At 48.7% G+C, this 17428-nt stretch overlaps 1 protein-coding gene across 5 annotated transcripts in view; it reads right to left on the bottom strand.

Annotated features, from left to right (window-relative positions):
* The window catches only part of CCM2 (CCM2 scaffold protein), a 60261-nt gene that overhangs the window by 35571 nt on the left and 7262 nt on the right, over positions 1-17428 (bottom strand). For 2 of the 5 annotated variants that reach the window (XM_082400239.1, XM_082400237.1), the window contains exon 2: positions 5345-5459. The exons of 2 other annotated variants lie outside the window; for them this stretch is intronic. In XM_082400239.1, the coding sequence (XP_082256365.1) occupies positions 5345-5443 (99 nt within the window). In that variant the 5' untranslated portion in view covers positions 5444-5459. Of the gene's footprint in view, positions 1-5344; positions 5501-17428 lie in introns of all 5 variants that reach the window. One more of the 5 variants, XM_082400236.1, reaches the window with a different exon arrangement.

The raw sequence follows: 17428 nt of genomic DNA on the forward strand, positions 1-17428 counted from the left end.
AAGGTGGTGACCCACACCAGACCGAGAAGTCACCTTCCATTGTCTTGTCTGTGATTCTGCAGCTCGCCTGCCTGGGCAGGACCCAACGCCAGACAGTGGCCGGGACCTAGGGCAGGCCTAGCTCTGACCAACACTTACAAGAAACAAATGCCTGTGTCACCAAACATGTACCAAAAGCTCTCGTTCCTGTTTCTCCTCTGCAAGGGGGAAATTCAGCCACGTGCCATATCCCACCCAAAACAATGCCTGTGAGGCGCCTCGGCAGCCCGTCAAACGCACAGATGGAGGATGGAGAGGGGCCCTAACTCCCTCACAAAGGCAGGTGAGGCCCCGGGGGTCTCCAGGAGATCCTGCAGGGCCCGCCGCACACAAAACATGCCCTCAGCAAAGTGAACCCCGGCGTTCCTCCTGCTCCTCCCAGCCAGAGTCCGGCTTTTCTCCTCTGCTCCTTGGCCTGCACTCCTCACCCCTGAGCACTTGGCCCCTGGATAGCTGCCTTTTACCCCACTGATCCACGACAACTAATACTGGAGCACCCCTCCTCGTGCTGGATACCCACCGAGTTCCCACTCCCCATCCCAACGCAGCCCCTCAGCACTTCGTGCTGCATGGGGGGCTGGGGGAATAATGCTGATGTGAGGCCCTCAGGGCTGGGGAGGATCAAAGCTAGACCTGCGTGTGGGGCTTCATTTACTTCTCTCTGCTCTTGTTTACATTTGAAATCGGCCATAAGATTTTGTTTTTAAAGGATGAGTACAGTTCCTGCCTACAACTGCTTACACTTAAGCTGAGACAAGATAAAAGCATGAAAGGTTAAGGGAGACAAGATAATCAATCCCATCATCATAAGGAGAGTATCATCTCCACAGTCTCAGACGAACTACAGAGTGGAGAGAGGGGCCTCCTCGGAGGAGCCCCGAGATGGCTGATCGCAGCCCTCAGACAGACCGCCCCCGGGGCCCGCTCAGGCTTCTTTCTCCTCGATCCCGCAGGAGTTGTCAGCCCCAGCACAAATTCGGCGAGTGGAAGAGAGGGTGAGGCACTTCAGGTGAAATCCTGGGGGGGGGGGGGCGGGGTCTGGACCAGGTGACCGCAATGTAGGGCTCACGTGGAAACGGTGGGACACGGTCACCCACAATTTGCCAGACAAGCACCGATGGTAAAATTTACACTGAAAGCGACACTGAGAAGTGAGTAATGTAAACATCACGTGTCACCAGCCTTTGCGCTGTACCCATGGCTAACAAGCGGAAGTGGCCAGCGACCTGCGGGCAGGTCAGGCCAGGCCCTGAACTGTGACTGCCACTCCGGCTGGCATCCGAGGCAATCAATGGCACACAGAGGACTCTTCGATCCTGTTCTGCTTGACTGTCTATCCGCACTGAGAGCCTCCTAGTTCCTGTGATGCGAAAGGCACTGCCCTAGGGCGGTGGAAGTACCAAGACACGCAGCACAATGTTACACAGATGACCTACATCCGAAAGTGGCCGGAATAAACATCTGCCCCTACACCATTTCTACCTGGTAAACCTCATGAAGTTCACTCTCCCAAAGCATAACCAGCAGGGGCACAGCCCACGGTTGATCCTGAGCCTGACGGCGCGTGAGAACAGCCCAGCTCGACCTGATGGCTGCTCCACCTCGCTACTCCTCTACACCTGGGAGCAACAGGAAACCAGTTCTGAGACGAGGGGTTTGCCAAGGCCAGCCTGTTACCAAGAAGCCCGTGCCAAATCGCCAGGTCCACAGACCACACGCAGCCCATGCTGTTATTTTAACGTTGAGGGACGGGTCATACAGTCACAGCCCGCACACAGAATCAGTCTGTGTGGCAAGGACCCAGAGCCCAAGTCCTGCAACCCACCTTAAGGAGAGACCCTGTGCCAGCCCACACGCCTCATCTGTCTGGCCCCTGCAGGCCAAGGAAACCGGGACGCCCACTGCAGACGCCTCCTGCTGCTCAAGGATCCGCTCTGCCGACGCTGAGCCCCACTCCGTCTTCTGCTGCCTTTACCTCTAGGGGGCCAGCATCCTACAGGGGAGCAGTAACGTGCCTGATGCCTGTGCCAGCCAGGCCTCAGGAAGGCCCTGTGGGGGGATGAGACGGAAGTCCCACCCTCAAGGTGGTCACCGTCAAGCCGGGGGAGATAAGCCCAAAGCAGATGAACAGGGACTGAATCCACGATGAGAACTGCCAGCCAGGTGCCTCGAAGGTGTACTTTAGGGCCCAAATGCCCTGTTTTTAAAGGAGCTACCCTGGCGACGAGGCACGGCCCCGTGAGGCCCCGTGACGAATAATGGCGCCTGCCCTCCACTGCTCACAGGCTGGCGGAGGCGAGGGGAGCCGCCCCGGAACCCAGGCCGCACACAAGACCACCTGGCCAAGCGTGAACTTGGCATGACTGATTTGGAATCAGACACAGCTTCCCTAACTCAGTCCTCAGTGCTGCATACCCCAGGCATCATGTGCTTTTTTTTAACATCCCAAATAAGTTCAAGCGGTGGATGAGCCTCCCTAGAGAGTGGAATGTTGAAACCATTATGTAAAGAAATGCACCCCAGCAAACCTGCAGCTTTCCTCTGCCGCCTCGCCCCGTTTCAGCGCAGAACGGGGGCGGCTGCTCCACCCGAGGACAGCAGGCGTGTGACACAGGAGGTGCGTGCCCCGCTCCCGCTGCAGGAGCTGGAAAGTAGACACGGCTGGGAGCTGGGGGATGGCAGGCACGGTGGGGGCCCCTCAGCTTTTCCGGAAACACAATGAACAAGAGGGCACCTCAGGATTTTGGAGCCTATGCTGCTTTTAAACATGAAAATGTAAAAGAAAGTTCTGCTTGAAAAAAATAAACTGAGAACAATTAAGAATATTCTGGGACTTCCCTGGTGGCGCAGTGGTTAAGAATCCGCCTGCCAATGCAGGGGACACGGGTTCGAGCCCTGGTCCGGGAAGATCCCACATGCCGCGGAGCAACTAAGCCCGTGCGCCACAACTACTGAGCCTGCGCTCTAGAGCCCGCGAGCCACAATTACTGAGCCCACGTGCCACAACTACTGAAGCCCACGCGCCTAGAGCCCGTGCTCCGCAGCAAGAGAAGCCACCACAGTGAGAAGCCCGCGCACCGCAAGGAAGAGTAGCCCCCGCTCGCCGCAACTAGAGAAAGCCCACGTGCATTAACAAAGACCCAACGCAGCCAAAAATAAATTAATTAATTTAGAAAAAGAATATTCTGACGCACAGAATCAGGATTCCATTAAACGACTGTGGATTCTTTAATTCACTGGAATAGCCTCCAAATCAATACAGAGTTTTAAAAAGTGGTTTTAGCCCGTGCAGTTGTTCATTCTTCACTCAACAGGTATTTTCACTGAGCGCCCATGTTCATCATCACCGAAATGATCTTGCCATCTTTGACCCCAAAAGACAAAAGGAGCAATTTAGCCCCTGGAAGGAGCCCAACGCCAAGCACGGGTTCTCTTCGTGAATGGAGCCCTGGCACCGAGTGCCACCCGGCGTCCATCCGTGCCCGAGTCTCTCGTGAAGAAACGGGGGCCCTGAGTGTTGAAGGAACCAACCGAGGGTCCGAGGCACAGATCCGGGGAGGGGATGCGGGGCTTCGGTGGCCCTGTCCGGCATCTGCAGACTTCTCACATGGCACACACGCTGCTTCCTAGAACTGTGCAGAACTTCTGAACTGGCTCAGAAGTGTTCCCTAGACGCTTATAGTATTCTTGCAATATATTTTCCATCTTATGCTTGAAACAACTTTTGAAGTTGGAAACCTCAAATGTAGCTCTTCAACACACACACACACACACACACACACACACACACACACACACACACACAAACTCTGGCCCACTTAGCGCTTTCCTAGAGGAGGGGCCAGGGGCCAGGCTGGCCTTGGGTATTGTTAGATTAAAGCCTGACTTAGCATCTCACTTGGGGTGACCAGGCTCCGAGTAACTGCATCTCCTAAACAAATTCTCAGAGGCTAACTTCTCCATCAGAGTGTCTGTTTATTAATTTACAATAAGAAATGCATGTGCTGAAGGAACCAGCACAACTGCTCATGGGACAGTGGCCTCTACTTGCGGACCAAAGTGAATAATAAGGTGACACACACCAAGTCACTCCACGTGCACAACGCTCAGCCCAGCGCGTTCTAGAGAAAGCGTGTGGCAGTGAAGGAAGGAAACCCGCACTGGGCACCCCGAATGCCTCGGTACGGTGTTCACGCACCCTTACCTACTCCTTTAGTTAATAACACAAAACTGCCCCAGAACAAGGGCTTCAAGTGCAATGCCCTGGGGTCCTTCAGTTCAGCATTCAGCAAACGTCTAATGGGCACTTGGCATGTGCCTGGCACTGGGGCTGCACCTCGAGGGACCCCCTTCCCTGCCCCAGGGCCCCTTCTGCTGAGCGGGGGGGGGGGGGGGCCACTCGGCGGGGATCAGGCTCCGCAGGGCTGCGGGACGACACCAGGGAGAGACACCGGGGAGAGACACCAGGGAGAGACACCCAGGCCAGAGCGTGGGCCGCGCAAAGCCACTGTCCAACCGTCCAGCTGGGCAAGGCAGCAGCTACCTCCCAGATTCACCCCCGCCCAGGTGCACGAAGCACCCCGACAAATCCTCTCCTATAAGCGCCACTGTTTAAAACTGCATCTCAACGTTGCCTATCTTAACTCCAACTCCCTGTAACGCAAGTCAACAGCTTCACTATCTTTTGAAAAAGAAAGTTAAGTACTTAAGCGCCTACCAACAGAAAAAGAGCCTTTCTTACGTGCTGCAGAGGCCCAAATAAGGAGGACGACACAGCCCGCGCCCCAGGACCTCCTACAGACCTCAAGTTCCCCATCTCAGGACTAGGCGTGAACCTGACCTCCCCCACGGCAGCGGTTTGCTCTGGTGACACACACCGCGCCTGACCGTCCATGCGGCGGCCGAGGCCACTCCTGCCGGGCACACAGCGCCCCTCATCCTCCCTCAGGCGTCACGGGTGAAATTCCAGGCACGAGTCTGCAACTGTGAGCGTGTTCTTTCTTGACCTCTTCCCTAAATCATTTTCCAACTCAGATCTTGGGTCCTAACTGACTACAAATCTACATGAACGCCACTCTTCCTCGGCAGCCCTGACATCCGCGGCCTCTCACTCCTTAAGTGAAGATGGACGAACCCAACAACCTGCAAAGAGCTCCTCATCTTGCTCACTTCGCCGGCCACCGGGGCTGCCAGTTCTCAGACCCGGAAGCCAGCAGGAACCCTCCACCCCACCTTCCCAAAGCAAAGGTCACAGGACCCAAACAATCGTTCTAGATGGCTCTTTCCACACTGGGTGTGCACCTACCTCGTTCTCCATGGAACACCCCGCTGGAAAGTCTGTGTGAGGAGGAATTTCTCTGGAGGAATTCTGGTTCCTCCCCCTCTGCCGATAGTTAGTGTGCATTCTCCTCTGTTCACTTCTGAGCTTGTTGAAAAATATGGTCAGATGTTAGCCCTCCCTCTGAAAAAAACATGTGAATGAACAGGAAGACCAGAAACCGCAGCTTCCTTCTGCAAACCCCACTGAAGCTGTTTACAGTTTTTTAAAAAAGTTTGAGGCAGGCAACACCCTAAAACTGCTGGCAAAATCCAAACAGGCTGCATGCACGAAAAGACGTAAAGTAAACCCACACATCTTCATACTAAACCAGCACATCTTCCACCTAAACCTCCACATCTCCTTACTGAACCAGCCCATCTTCTAACTAAGCCAGCCCATCTTCTTACTAAACAGGCACATTTTCCTTACTAAACCAGCACACCTCCTTACTGAACCAGCCCATCTTCTAATTAAACCAACATGTCTTCTTACTAAACCAGCACATCTCCTTACTAAACCAGTGCACAGACTTATTAAACCAGCCCATTTTCTTAGTAAACCAGCCCATCTTCTAACTAAACCAGCCCATCTTCTTACTAGACCAGCGCATCTTCTTACTAAACCAGCACATCTTCTTACTAAACCAGCAGATCTTACTAAACCAGCACATCTTCTTATTAAGCCAGCCCATCTTCTTACCAAATCGGCACATCTTCTTACTAAACCAGCCCATCTTCTTACCAAACCAGCCCATCTTCTTACTAAACCAGCCCATCTTCTTACTAAACCAATGTATCTTCTTACTAAACCAGTGCACAGACTTATTAAACCAGCCCATCTTCTTACCAAACCAGCCCATCTTTTTACTAAACCAATGCATCTTCTTACTAAACCAGTGCACAGACTTGACTTATTAAACCAGCCCATCTTCTTACCAAACCAGCCCATCTTCTTACCAAACCAGCCCATCTTCTTACTAAACCAGTGCATCTTCCTTACTACCTCTAGCACACAGAGCCCACGGGTGGCCTCCCCACATTTCTAGCCAATACCGTGTAGTCAGTTGAAGGACATTCTTTTGGAAGTCCGACCATTCTGCAAATCCAAACGACAAAGGGAGAAAGAGTAAAAGCAAGCAAGCCGAGAGCACGGCTGGGGCTCCCCCTCCTGACCGTGCGGTGTCACCCAGGTGGTGGGACCCGCCGACCTGGCTGTTTCCAGCCAGCTGTTGCCTGCTTCAGGGCACAGTAGCCCAGGGGGCCTGGGCAGAGCACACCTTCTCCATGACCGTCAGCCTACAAAAGCCTCTACCTGCCTCCAGGACTCTTGCGTTTGAGACGCAACTTTGAAACTAAAGAGTATGTCCTTGAGCAAGCTCACTTTCACTTTTTCAGGGTCAAATCTGATCCTGAAAAGAAGTTGGGTTTGTTGATGTTGAAGACCCTTACACTCTCTAGATGTTCCAGAATGGCTGCAAACAGGAGAGGCTACTTAATTAACTGTTCTGGTTAATGAGAGTGATGATTTAGAGTGACCATATTCACAGCTCAAAACGTAACAAATATAATACAATTTTACTAACATTAGATTTATTAATATTAGATTAATATTAGATTTGATTTGATCAAAGTGCTAATTTTCAACAGTTTTCTGCCCATAAAAATGGCTATTTCATACGGTTCAATTTAAACTGTAACAAAGTTTAGTATTTCTTGATTCTGAAAAGACTGGTTCAGAACAATAATTTCATGCCTCAGTTACTACTACACATGCCGCAGATGTAGGAAGCACAGTAAACCGGGTAAGGAGTACTGCACTAGATTTGTTTGAATAAACATCTGGTATTGACTGGACTATCCCTTTAGCTCTTTAGACACCCAGGGCACCGTGGGTATCGTCTGGACTCCGCTTTCTCCTTCTTTCTAAAAGCTGCCCCTGCAGAGCAGGATCAGGTAGCCCTGAGGGAAAGGGAACCAGGAGTGAGATTCAGAGACCTCAGGAGGTGGAGCAGCCCCCAGGACGTGTCTTGGTGACTGTGGGGCCTGAGTCCACTGCCTGCTCCCCACCAGGTCCCCCTGCATGCGACACACAGCCCACCCTTCCAAAGTCCCAGAGCTGCCCCTCCCGGGGAAACAGAGGAAACTAAAGGAAGCCCACCAGCTGCACATACAAGTCAACCTGTCCTGCTTTCACAGATACAACGATCACCAAGGTCAGCATGGAAGAGAAAGGGCAGGGAGCACAGGGGGCAAAGGAGAGACTGGATAGGGGCTTAAATTCTAGAGGGTTTAGAGGCATTTGAGGAGGACAGCATCCATAAATACAGCCAAGAGAGAGAGACAGAGACAGACAGAGCAAACAAGAAAAGTATCTTAGAAATTACATATATGATCGCCAAAATAAAAGAGTTCAACAGAAGGGCTGAATAATAAAATGAGTGTAACTGAAAGCCAAATTAGTGACCTGGAATACGGTGGCACTTTTACAAATGAACATTCCAATCAACTTGATGATCGAGAGCACTAACTCTGAACCCCAATTAAGCAAAATGTTAGCCCCCCCAAAAGAACTCCATTCCTATTAGGATTGAGTCACAAAAAATTTGTACTCAGTGATTATCATACTTTGAATTTCATCAATGAAAATGTGGAAATTTGTTTTCTCTCTTCTGATGTGATACCTACTTAAAACCCTCAATGTTACCTCTTGGCCCATAAAGCCTAAAACATTTACTATCTGGTCCTTTACATGAAAAGCTTGCCAACTCTATCCTAGAACATAAAGCGAAAGATGAAAAATAAGAAAATATTGGGACTTCCCTGGTGGTGCAGTGGTTAAGAATCTGCCTGCCAATGCAGGGGACACGGGTTCGAGCCCTGGTCCGGGAAGATCCCACGTGCCACGGAGCAACTAAGCCCGTGCGCCACAACTACTGAGCCTGTACTCTAGAGCCCGCGAGCCACAACTACTGAAGCCCGCGTGCCTAGAGCCCGTGCTCCGCAACAAGAGAAGCCACCGCAACGAGAAGCCCGCGCGCCGCAACGAAGAGTAGACCCCGCTCGCCGCAACTAGAGAAAGCCCACCCACAGCAATAAAGACCCAATAAAGGAAAGAAGGGGGGGGAGGGAGGGAGAGAGGGAGGGAGGAAGGAAGGAAGGAAGGGAGAAAAGAAAATATGAGAAAAATCAAAGGGCATAGCAGCCAGATCCATAAAGTCACTTGGTGACCTTGGAGGAGACAAGGACACGCAGAGCAAGGAGGACGCCGATGAAGGACTCGGCTCTACAGACAGAAAAGGCCTGGCACCAAGAAGGCCGACTGGAAAAGAGACACTTAAACCCATCCTTGTAAAACTGCAGGACTTCAAGAGGATAGCTAAAGGTTTCCAATAAGGAAAAATGAAAACGTTTCCTGAAAAGGAACGAGGATCAGAGCAGCATCAGGTGTTTCGTGCCAGCAGGGAACACAGTAATCCCTCTAAAGTTCTGATGGCAAATGATTTTGAACCTGGAAGTTAATATAAAGCCAAACTGTCCATGAAGTTTAGGCAAAGTTATTTTCATATTTGCAGTGCCTTGGAATTTTTATACCCTAAACCCTTTTTGAAAAATATACTAGAGGATGTGCTACCAGCAAAAAAAAAAAAGAAAAAAGAAAAAAGGGTGTGAGACAGAAAAAGAGGTGGAGTCTAGGAAACAGTGGAACTCATGCAGGACTGCAATTAAAGAAATCCCAGGATACAATCATGCACCAAGCCAGCAAAGCAACTGGTTCAAATTAAAACGATACAGGAGAGAGTCCCAAAGGAAAATGTCAGGAGATTCCATTACATAAAATTATATGATTAAAGCCCTAGAAGTTCTTGATGATAAAAATATATGACTTTTGAAAGAAAAAAGAAAAGGAATTTATTAGAAACTCTAGAAAACAAAAAGTTTAAAAAAAAAAAAACACAAAAAAACCAGACACACCAATGATCCCAATGTGAACCGTACTAGTATGTGGCCTGATGCTGAACACGGGACAGAGTACAGACTGACAGTCTCCATTTGACCTCAACGCTTGACACAGTCTCCTTCAGAAATACAGATGCCGTGGCAAAAAGCTACATTTTTCTCCACAAAATAAGGCCTCTTTTAAAAAAGAGCCATGGGGCTTCCCTGGTGGCGCAGTGGTTAAGAATCCGCCTGCCAATGCAGGAGACACGGGTTCGAAGTCTGGTCCGGTAAGATCCCACATGCCTCGGAGCAACTAAGCCCGTGCAGCACGACTACTGAGCCTGCGCTCTAGAGCCCGCGAGCCACAACTACGGAAGCCTGCGAGCCACAACTACTGAGCCCACGTGCCACAACTACTGAAGCCCACCGCCTAGAGCCCATGCTCTGCAACGAGAAGCCACCGCAATGAGAAGCCCGTGCACCGCAACAAAAAGTAGCCCCCGCTCGCCACAACTAGAGAAAGCCCGCATGCAGCAACAAAGACCCCATGCAGCCAAAAATAAATAAATAAATTTATAAAAAATTAAAAAATAATAATAAAAATTTAAAAACAGCCACAGTGGCATTATTTTGCTTTAAAACTTGACAGGAATTTTTTTAAATCCAACTATCCAACTGGTGTTCAAATTTTTCACCAATAGACTCACATTTTTGTTTTAATAGTTTGTTCAAATTAAGATGCAAATCAGGTCCATCGATAGACTGCCCTGAGCCGACACAATTCTTAAGTCTCTTGATGCATTTGTTAAATAGCCAGGGCAGGTCGTCCTGTAGAATATCCCACTTTCTGGCTCCTGCAGGATGTATCTCTGTCAGAACTTTGAGGATGCTTCTCAGCCCCTGTATTTCTTGTAGACCGGTGGTTAGATCGTGAGGCTTTATTTAACTCAAGTGTGATGTTTTTTCAAGAATGCTTCCATCAGGGGGCACATAATATTGGGCAGTGACCTGCCACTGATGGCTATGGCTTGGCCCCTTTGTCTCATAGTTGGATATGATATTTTTCAACAGTCTGGTTTCACAATTCCTTCATCATTTATTAGTGGAAACATTTACATAAAGAGACCTTTTCCCTCCTCGACTATGTGGTCACCCTGAGGTACAGATCATTCAGAAAAGTCAAGTTAAATGCATCATCCCTTCTCTTCAGCAATGCTGCTTCCTTGGGATTGCCGGAGCTAAACAATCCATTACTCATCATCTTATGGACGATCCAATTGTCCCGCCCCGGCCAGCGGCGGCCTCTTCAAAGTGGACCCTGGCAGCTGCTGAGGGCTCCTCAGACCTGGAATTGGCCACTGCTGCTTCTAGAGGAAAGTGCTGTTTCAGGCCCACTACCACTCACCGAGGGCGTTCACTGCGCCTGGGACTTGGCACCAGAGAGAGTGAGGAAATAAGCAATTTGTGTTTAAGAGAAAAACATCATGAATTCACAGTGATATTTCCAATCCAAAGTAGGAGTACAGGGTTATTGATCACATTCTTTGGTATTATCTGCACCCACCCACTCCTTCTATGGTGAAAGCCAGTGTGTAATGTTCTTAATGTAACTATAGTTCCGCTTTATCCTAAAACACATGTAACAGTGGCAATAATACCAGTATTATTACTAATAAAATGCTTACTGAAAACAATTTGCTTAAAGTTTCTTTGTTGCTTCTCTTGTCCTTAGTGCATGTCCCACTGCCAGCCTGCTGTCCAACTTCCATGATTTAATTACTTGAAATAACTCTTTTCTGTGGGGTTATGTCTTTTGTTTGTTTTTCCCATTTTTATTAATACTTTGCTTTTGATTTTTTTAAGTAATTTTTTTTTTTTAATGTTTGGATTCAATTGTAATCCTGTAAATCGTTACATGGTCCAAACTCACAAGGCCCATGCTGAGAGGTCAGCCCCTCCCCTCTAGATAATCATCTAAGATAGGGCTCCACGCTGCACCCTCCCACCCCGCTGCACCCTCCCACCCCGGCCCGCTGTGAGGCTGCAGCATGGTTTAGCGAGCCTGCACCCCAGGGATGGAATGAGGCCAAAATGAACAGCCTGGTGCACAAACTGCCTCGTGTTTTTGCCAATGTTTCCTTGGGGGAGGTTTCATGGAAGTGGGATGCTGGGTCAGTCACGGCACCAGAGTTCAGCCAGGCATAGCCCCTTATGCCCTGTCAGGAGCTATGCTGGCCGGTTCCTCATGCCTGACCAAGTAGGGATGTCTGCTGGCCTGAAAGGTGAGAAAAGGCAGCTTAGTGTGCTCTTAATTTGCATTTCTCTTATTATGCAAGAGTCTGAGTTGCCTTTTCACACACTTAAAAGCCATTTGAGTTTCTTTTTCAGTGAACTGTCTGTTCCCATCTCTTGACCTGTTTTTTCCTCTCAGGTCCTCAGCCTTTGTTTTCCCTATTTTTAGAAGCACATTATATATGAGATATTTACTTTTTGTTTTATAAGTTGTAAATATTTTTTCTCGATTTGTTGTCTTTTTACTTTGCTTATGTTTATGTCATCAGATCTGGTCTTTCCCCTCCTTGCTCTGAATTCTCAATAATAGTTAAGAAAGTTTCCTCAGGAATTCCCTGGCAGTCCAGTGATTAAAACTCCACGCTCTCACTGCTGAGGGCCAGGGTTTGATCCCGGGTCAGGAAACTAAGATCCCACAAACCACGCGATGTGGCCAAAAAAAAAAAAGAAAAAAAAGTTTCCTCATCTCCCAGATCATTGAAGAATTCGCCCATGTTTTTGCCTAGTACCTCTATGGCTTAATTATTTTTGCTTTTATTTAAATCTCTGAACCACCTGTGTTCACCCTTGTGTACACTAGGAAGGAGGGATCTGATTTCATCCTTTTCCACACGTTTGTCCAGTTACCCCAATATCACCCATTACTCAGATGTCCCCACTGCTATGAAACACCATTTTACTGGGCATTCAAGTTTCCCCATGGAGGGCGGTCTGTTTCAGTATTTTCTCCTCTGTTCCTGCAGCTTATCCCAGGACAACCCCACAGCTTCAATCGGGGGGCGAGACAGCACGACCCAATCTGGGGTTGTTCCCTCATTGTTCTTCTTCAGAGATTGTTCTTGCTTGTTCGTAACAAAAAATGAGCTTTAAGTCAAGTGGTCTCGTTCCATTAAAAAGCCCGACGGTATTGTTATTGGGATCACGTTAAAAATTAATTCAGGGAGAGCAGACACAGTCATGATGCCACTATCCCACTCGAACACAGGTGCCTTCCACTTCTTCAAGTCCATGTTTATGTGTTTCACGAGTTTTTCTTATAGAGATTTTGGATGTTTCTGTTCATTTCAACCCTAAAGTATGTACTTGTAATCGTAAACAGGATCTTCTATTATACGCTGGTGTTGGGGCTTCCCTGGTGGCGCAGCGGTTAAGAATCTGCCTGCCAATGCAGGGGACATGGGTTCGAGCCCTGGTCCGGGAAGATCCCACATGTTGCGGAGCAACTAAGCCCGTGAGTCACAACTACTGAAGCCCGCACACCTAGAGCCCATGCTCCGCAACTAGAGAAAGCTTACACACAGCAACGAAGACCCAACGCAGCCAAAAAATAAAAAAAAATAAAAAATAAAAAAAATATACGCTGGTGTTCCAACAGGACGAAGGGAAAAGCCAAGCTGGCTGGAGGGGCTGTAGAGCAACTGGGCGGGAGGAGACGGCAACCGATACAAGAGCCCTGCCTGGGGTGCGGGAACTGGGGGGCTGGGGTACGTGGGGAGGAGGACGAGGACCCCCAGGCCCCACATATTCCTGTGTTGTTGACTTGAACACGGACCGTGGTTTCTGCATTTGAGCTGCGCTAGCTGTTTTCGTCGGCCCGTGTAACGGGGAGAGAAGCTACAGAGGCACCAATGGGAGGGCCCGGAGGCTGGTGTAGGCGACCCTGCATGACAAGCCTTGCCAAATGCACGGCAAGAGTTGCTGGCGCCCCTAAAGGGGCCAAGACGCACTACTGAACCCAGGTCTGGGCCCGAGGTTCCACCCGGTCAGGGTAATAGGAGCCGCTGGTGCACGGAGCCCTTGAACAGCAGGGCCGCTGTCCCCGTACCACCTGGCATGGCAACCGGGCCTGAATGTGTTGCTGCCACTGATGGCTCCCCATGTGCCACCTCAGACACCGCTAGTGCCTTCTGACAGAAAGCTGTGCCCTCTGGGAAGAAAACAAGTCAGTCTGCCTACACCTGGCAAAGTGAACAGCAGACCTTTACTGCCTGAACTCTCCATCGGCTGCCCAGCCAGCACGTGCCGAGTGATGGTGGGACTTCATTCTTGTGGGAGCCGTAGCAGACTGATGGCTCCCAGCGAGAACCACCTGCGAGGGTTACGTGCCACCAGCCCACCTCTGTCTAAAGGGGCAGGTCATGAGGAGAGCAAAGTCCAAGGCCTGGCTTCCCCGGGTCACCTGTGGGCCATCTGGACAGCATCACAGACAGCACGTCACACTCTGACCCCTCAGCCACTGACAGAGAGGATGCCAATCCCTGATGGCCCCTTGGGATACAGAAGGCGCGTCTCCTATAAGGACAGGAGCACCCAAGGTGGGAATGGGATGAGGGAGAGGAACACTCACTGAAGGAAAAAACGATGACAGCACGACCACAATTCGAACAAGTTCTCTCCCAACTGCATTCTCATAAGGCGAGACCCACCCCAGAAATGCCCAACAGAAAGAACACCTCCACTTAAAGGTAAAACCCAAGCACTTCCATAAACAGGAGGCTGCACGTGGTCTGGCCCCAGAGGAAGCAAGGTCCACTACCTTACCCACACTGCTGACTCAGGTAGAGGCTCGCCCACCAGCCTGGACCCAGGGCACGGATGGTGAAGGCTGCCTCACTTCTGAGGTGCATGACCCATGGACGGCTGCAGCTGCCTGCATGACTGACCGTGAGCGTCCCACAGTCCAACGCGCTGGACACACTGACCAAGGGGCAAACATCCAGGTTCCCTGCTGCAGGACAGGTGTGACAACCTATCCGCGCGTCGGATCTTCATGGAGCCCACGTAAGCACCCACAAAGGAAGCGCTGCCATGGGCAAAGCCAACGAGCATCTCCACTAGAGCCTGACCCCCTGGTGATGGGCGACCAGAAGAGACTGGTGCAGCCAAGAGGACGGCCTTTGGAAACCTATCCGCATCCCTGGTGAGCACGTAGTCAAGAATGTGATGGAAGCAACACAGGAGATGCGTACACGGACACCGAGCACCTGCTGAGCGTAGGGGACGGGCAGTGCACATGCAACTCCGTCTCCACAGAGGCCACCACCTCAGCGCTAATTCTGCTAAGGAATTAGTGGGAGTTCCTGGGCCAGTTTTGCAATTTTTCTTAAGTTTGAAATTATTTCAAACTGAAAAGATTCTTAAAAACACACATCAAAATAATAAACATTTTACAAGGGCACATAAACAAAAGGACCTGCATCAAATAGGTAATGATGGTTGCCAATGAAGGAGGGGCATGAAAGAGGAGTGAGGACTGGGGAATCAAAGAAAATGGATAAGTAAATAAATAAAACCAACAGAAAGCACCAGGACTTCCCTGGTGGCGCAGTGGTTAAGAATCCACCTGCCAATGCAGGGCACACGGGTTCGAGCCAGGGTCCGGGAAGATCCCACATGGCACAGAGCAACTAAGCCCGTGTGCCACAACTACTGAAGCCTGCGTGCCTAGAGCCCATGCTCTGCAACAAGAGAAGCCACGACAATGAGAAGCCAGCGCGCTGCAACGAAGAGAAGCCCCCCTCACCACAACTAGAGAAAGCCCGCGCACAGCAACAAAGACCCAACGCAGCCAAAAATAAATAAATAAATAAATTAGAAAACCAACGTTTAAGTGCACTTTGGAAAATAAAATCCAAAATTATTAGCAAATGCCATTTTCATCTACCAGCGTGGCAAATATTCAACAGCTTGGAAATATGCCATGTGGGCAAAGATATTAAAAAACAAGCACTCTCATCATAAATTGCTGTTAAGAGTAAAAACTAGGAACTTCCCTAGTGGTCTGGTGTCTAAGACTCCGCACTCCCAATGCAGGGGGCCTGGGTTCAATCCCTGGTCAGGGAACTACATCCCACACGCCACAACTAAGAGTTCGCATGCCGCAACTAAAGATCCTGCATGCCACAACTAAGACCTGGAGCAGCCAAATAAACAAACATATTTTTTTAAAAAATGAAGAAGAAGAAAAACTGGAACAATCACTATGGGGAACAATGTGTCAATATCTATAAAATTACAAATGTACATATGCTTTCCTGATAATTGCATTTTCAGGAAATAATCCTATAAATACATTTATGCACATGTGAAAGGTTGGTAGAAAGCTAATATCTGCATTTTTTGTTAGAGCAAAATGACAACCTAAAAGTCCATAAACAGGCTACTGTTTAAATGAATTATATTAATCCACAGGAGAAAATGCCATTCAGCTCTAAAAAAGAATAAAGAAACTACATACCCATAATGAAAGAGCTCCAGAAAATATTGTCAAGAAAAAATAACACCGAAGAGGTTCCTATTTGCAAAAGAGAAGAGTAGATTGTATCAGAATAACTTTCTCACAAATCAGGGTTATGAACTCTAGGATCTAGAAGTAATAACACCCCAGTAGCAATAAGCACATCTACTGACCAGATCTTGGTTTCTAAATATCATTTCCACCGAGGGCAACCAATGCTCCTTGGACAAATGTCAAGCTCAGGGCTGGACAAGAAAGTATCAGATGAACCTGGAGCATCTTGTTGTGGCAAACGTAAGCAAGAACTCAGAGAGTACTGGGGTGCTTCCCTGGTGGCACAGCGGTTAAGAATCCGCCTGCCAGTGCATGGGACACGGGTTCGAGACCAGGTCCGGGAAGATCCCACATGCCGCGGAGCAACTAAGCCCGTGCACCACGACTACTGAGCCTGCACTCTAGAGCCCGCAAGCCGCAACTACTGAGCCCACGTACCACAACTACTGAGCCTGCGCTCTAGAGCCCGCGAGCCACAACTACTGAAGCCCGCAAGCCTAGAGCCCGTGCTCCGCAACAAGAGAAGCCACCGCAGTGAGAAGCCCACGCACCGGAACGAAGAGCAGCCCCCACTCAACACAACTAGAGAAAGCCCGCGCGCAGCAACAAAGACCCAACGCAGCCAAAAATAAATTTTAAAAATAAATAAATTTATTAAAAAAAAAAATACACAAAGCCAAAATGAACTGAACTACAGGGAGAAACAAGCAAACCTAAAACAATAACTGGAGACTTTAACACCCCCCTTCTCAATAACTGACAGAATTAGCATACAAAAATTCAGTAGGAAACAGTTTGGCAGTGTTTTACAAAGTTAAATATATAGTTCCTATATAACTGGGCAATTCCATTACTAGCTATTGTCCAAAAGAAATGATAACATATGTCCACACAATGGGTCATTCACAGATGTTCACAGCAGCTTTTCATTATAATACAAAACTAAAAAGAACCCAAATGTCCGACAACAGGTGACGGATAAACAAATTGTGGTATATACGTACCATAGGCTACTACTCAGCGATAACTGATACACACAACATTATGGATGAATCTCAAAAACATTATTCTGAGTAAAGAGGTTCTTGCACACAAGTATATTGTATGAATCCATTTGTATCAAGTTCTAGAGCAGATAAAGCTAATTCAGACAGCACTAATGTATACTGGAAATTAATCCAAACAGCAATAATCTATAGTGGAAATACAGAGCAATGGTTGCCTGGGAAAGGGACTTCCTAAGAGGTAGGAAGGGAACTTTCTGATTGAGGGTTATGGTCTATTTCTTGGCAGGGGGGGTTTGGGTTACACAGGTGTATGCTTTTGTCAAAATTTAGCTAATGTACATTTAAGATGTGTCCATTTCACCATAAATTTTACAGCAAAAGAAAATTGTAAACAAATACTGAACTCTAGTTAATGATACACATGCTGAAGTGTTTAGATCAAAGTGAACTGATGTCTGCAATTTACTTTGAAATGCATCAGAAAAATAAAATGGGTCGATGGATAGGTAGAAGGATGAAGAGATGGGTAGACATGAGATAA

Source organism: Balaenoptera borealis (genome assembly GCF_965194805.1).
Source record: "Balaenoptera borealis genome assembly, chromosome: 7".
Lineage (NCBI taxonomy): Eukaryota > Metazoa > Chordata > Mammalia > Artiodactyla > Balaenopteridae > Balaenoptera > Balaenoptera borealis.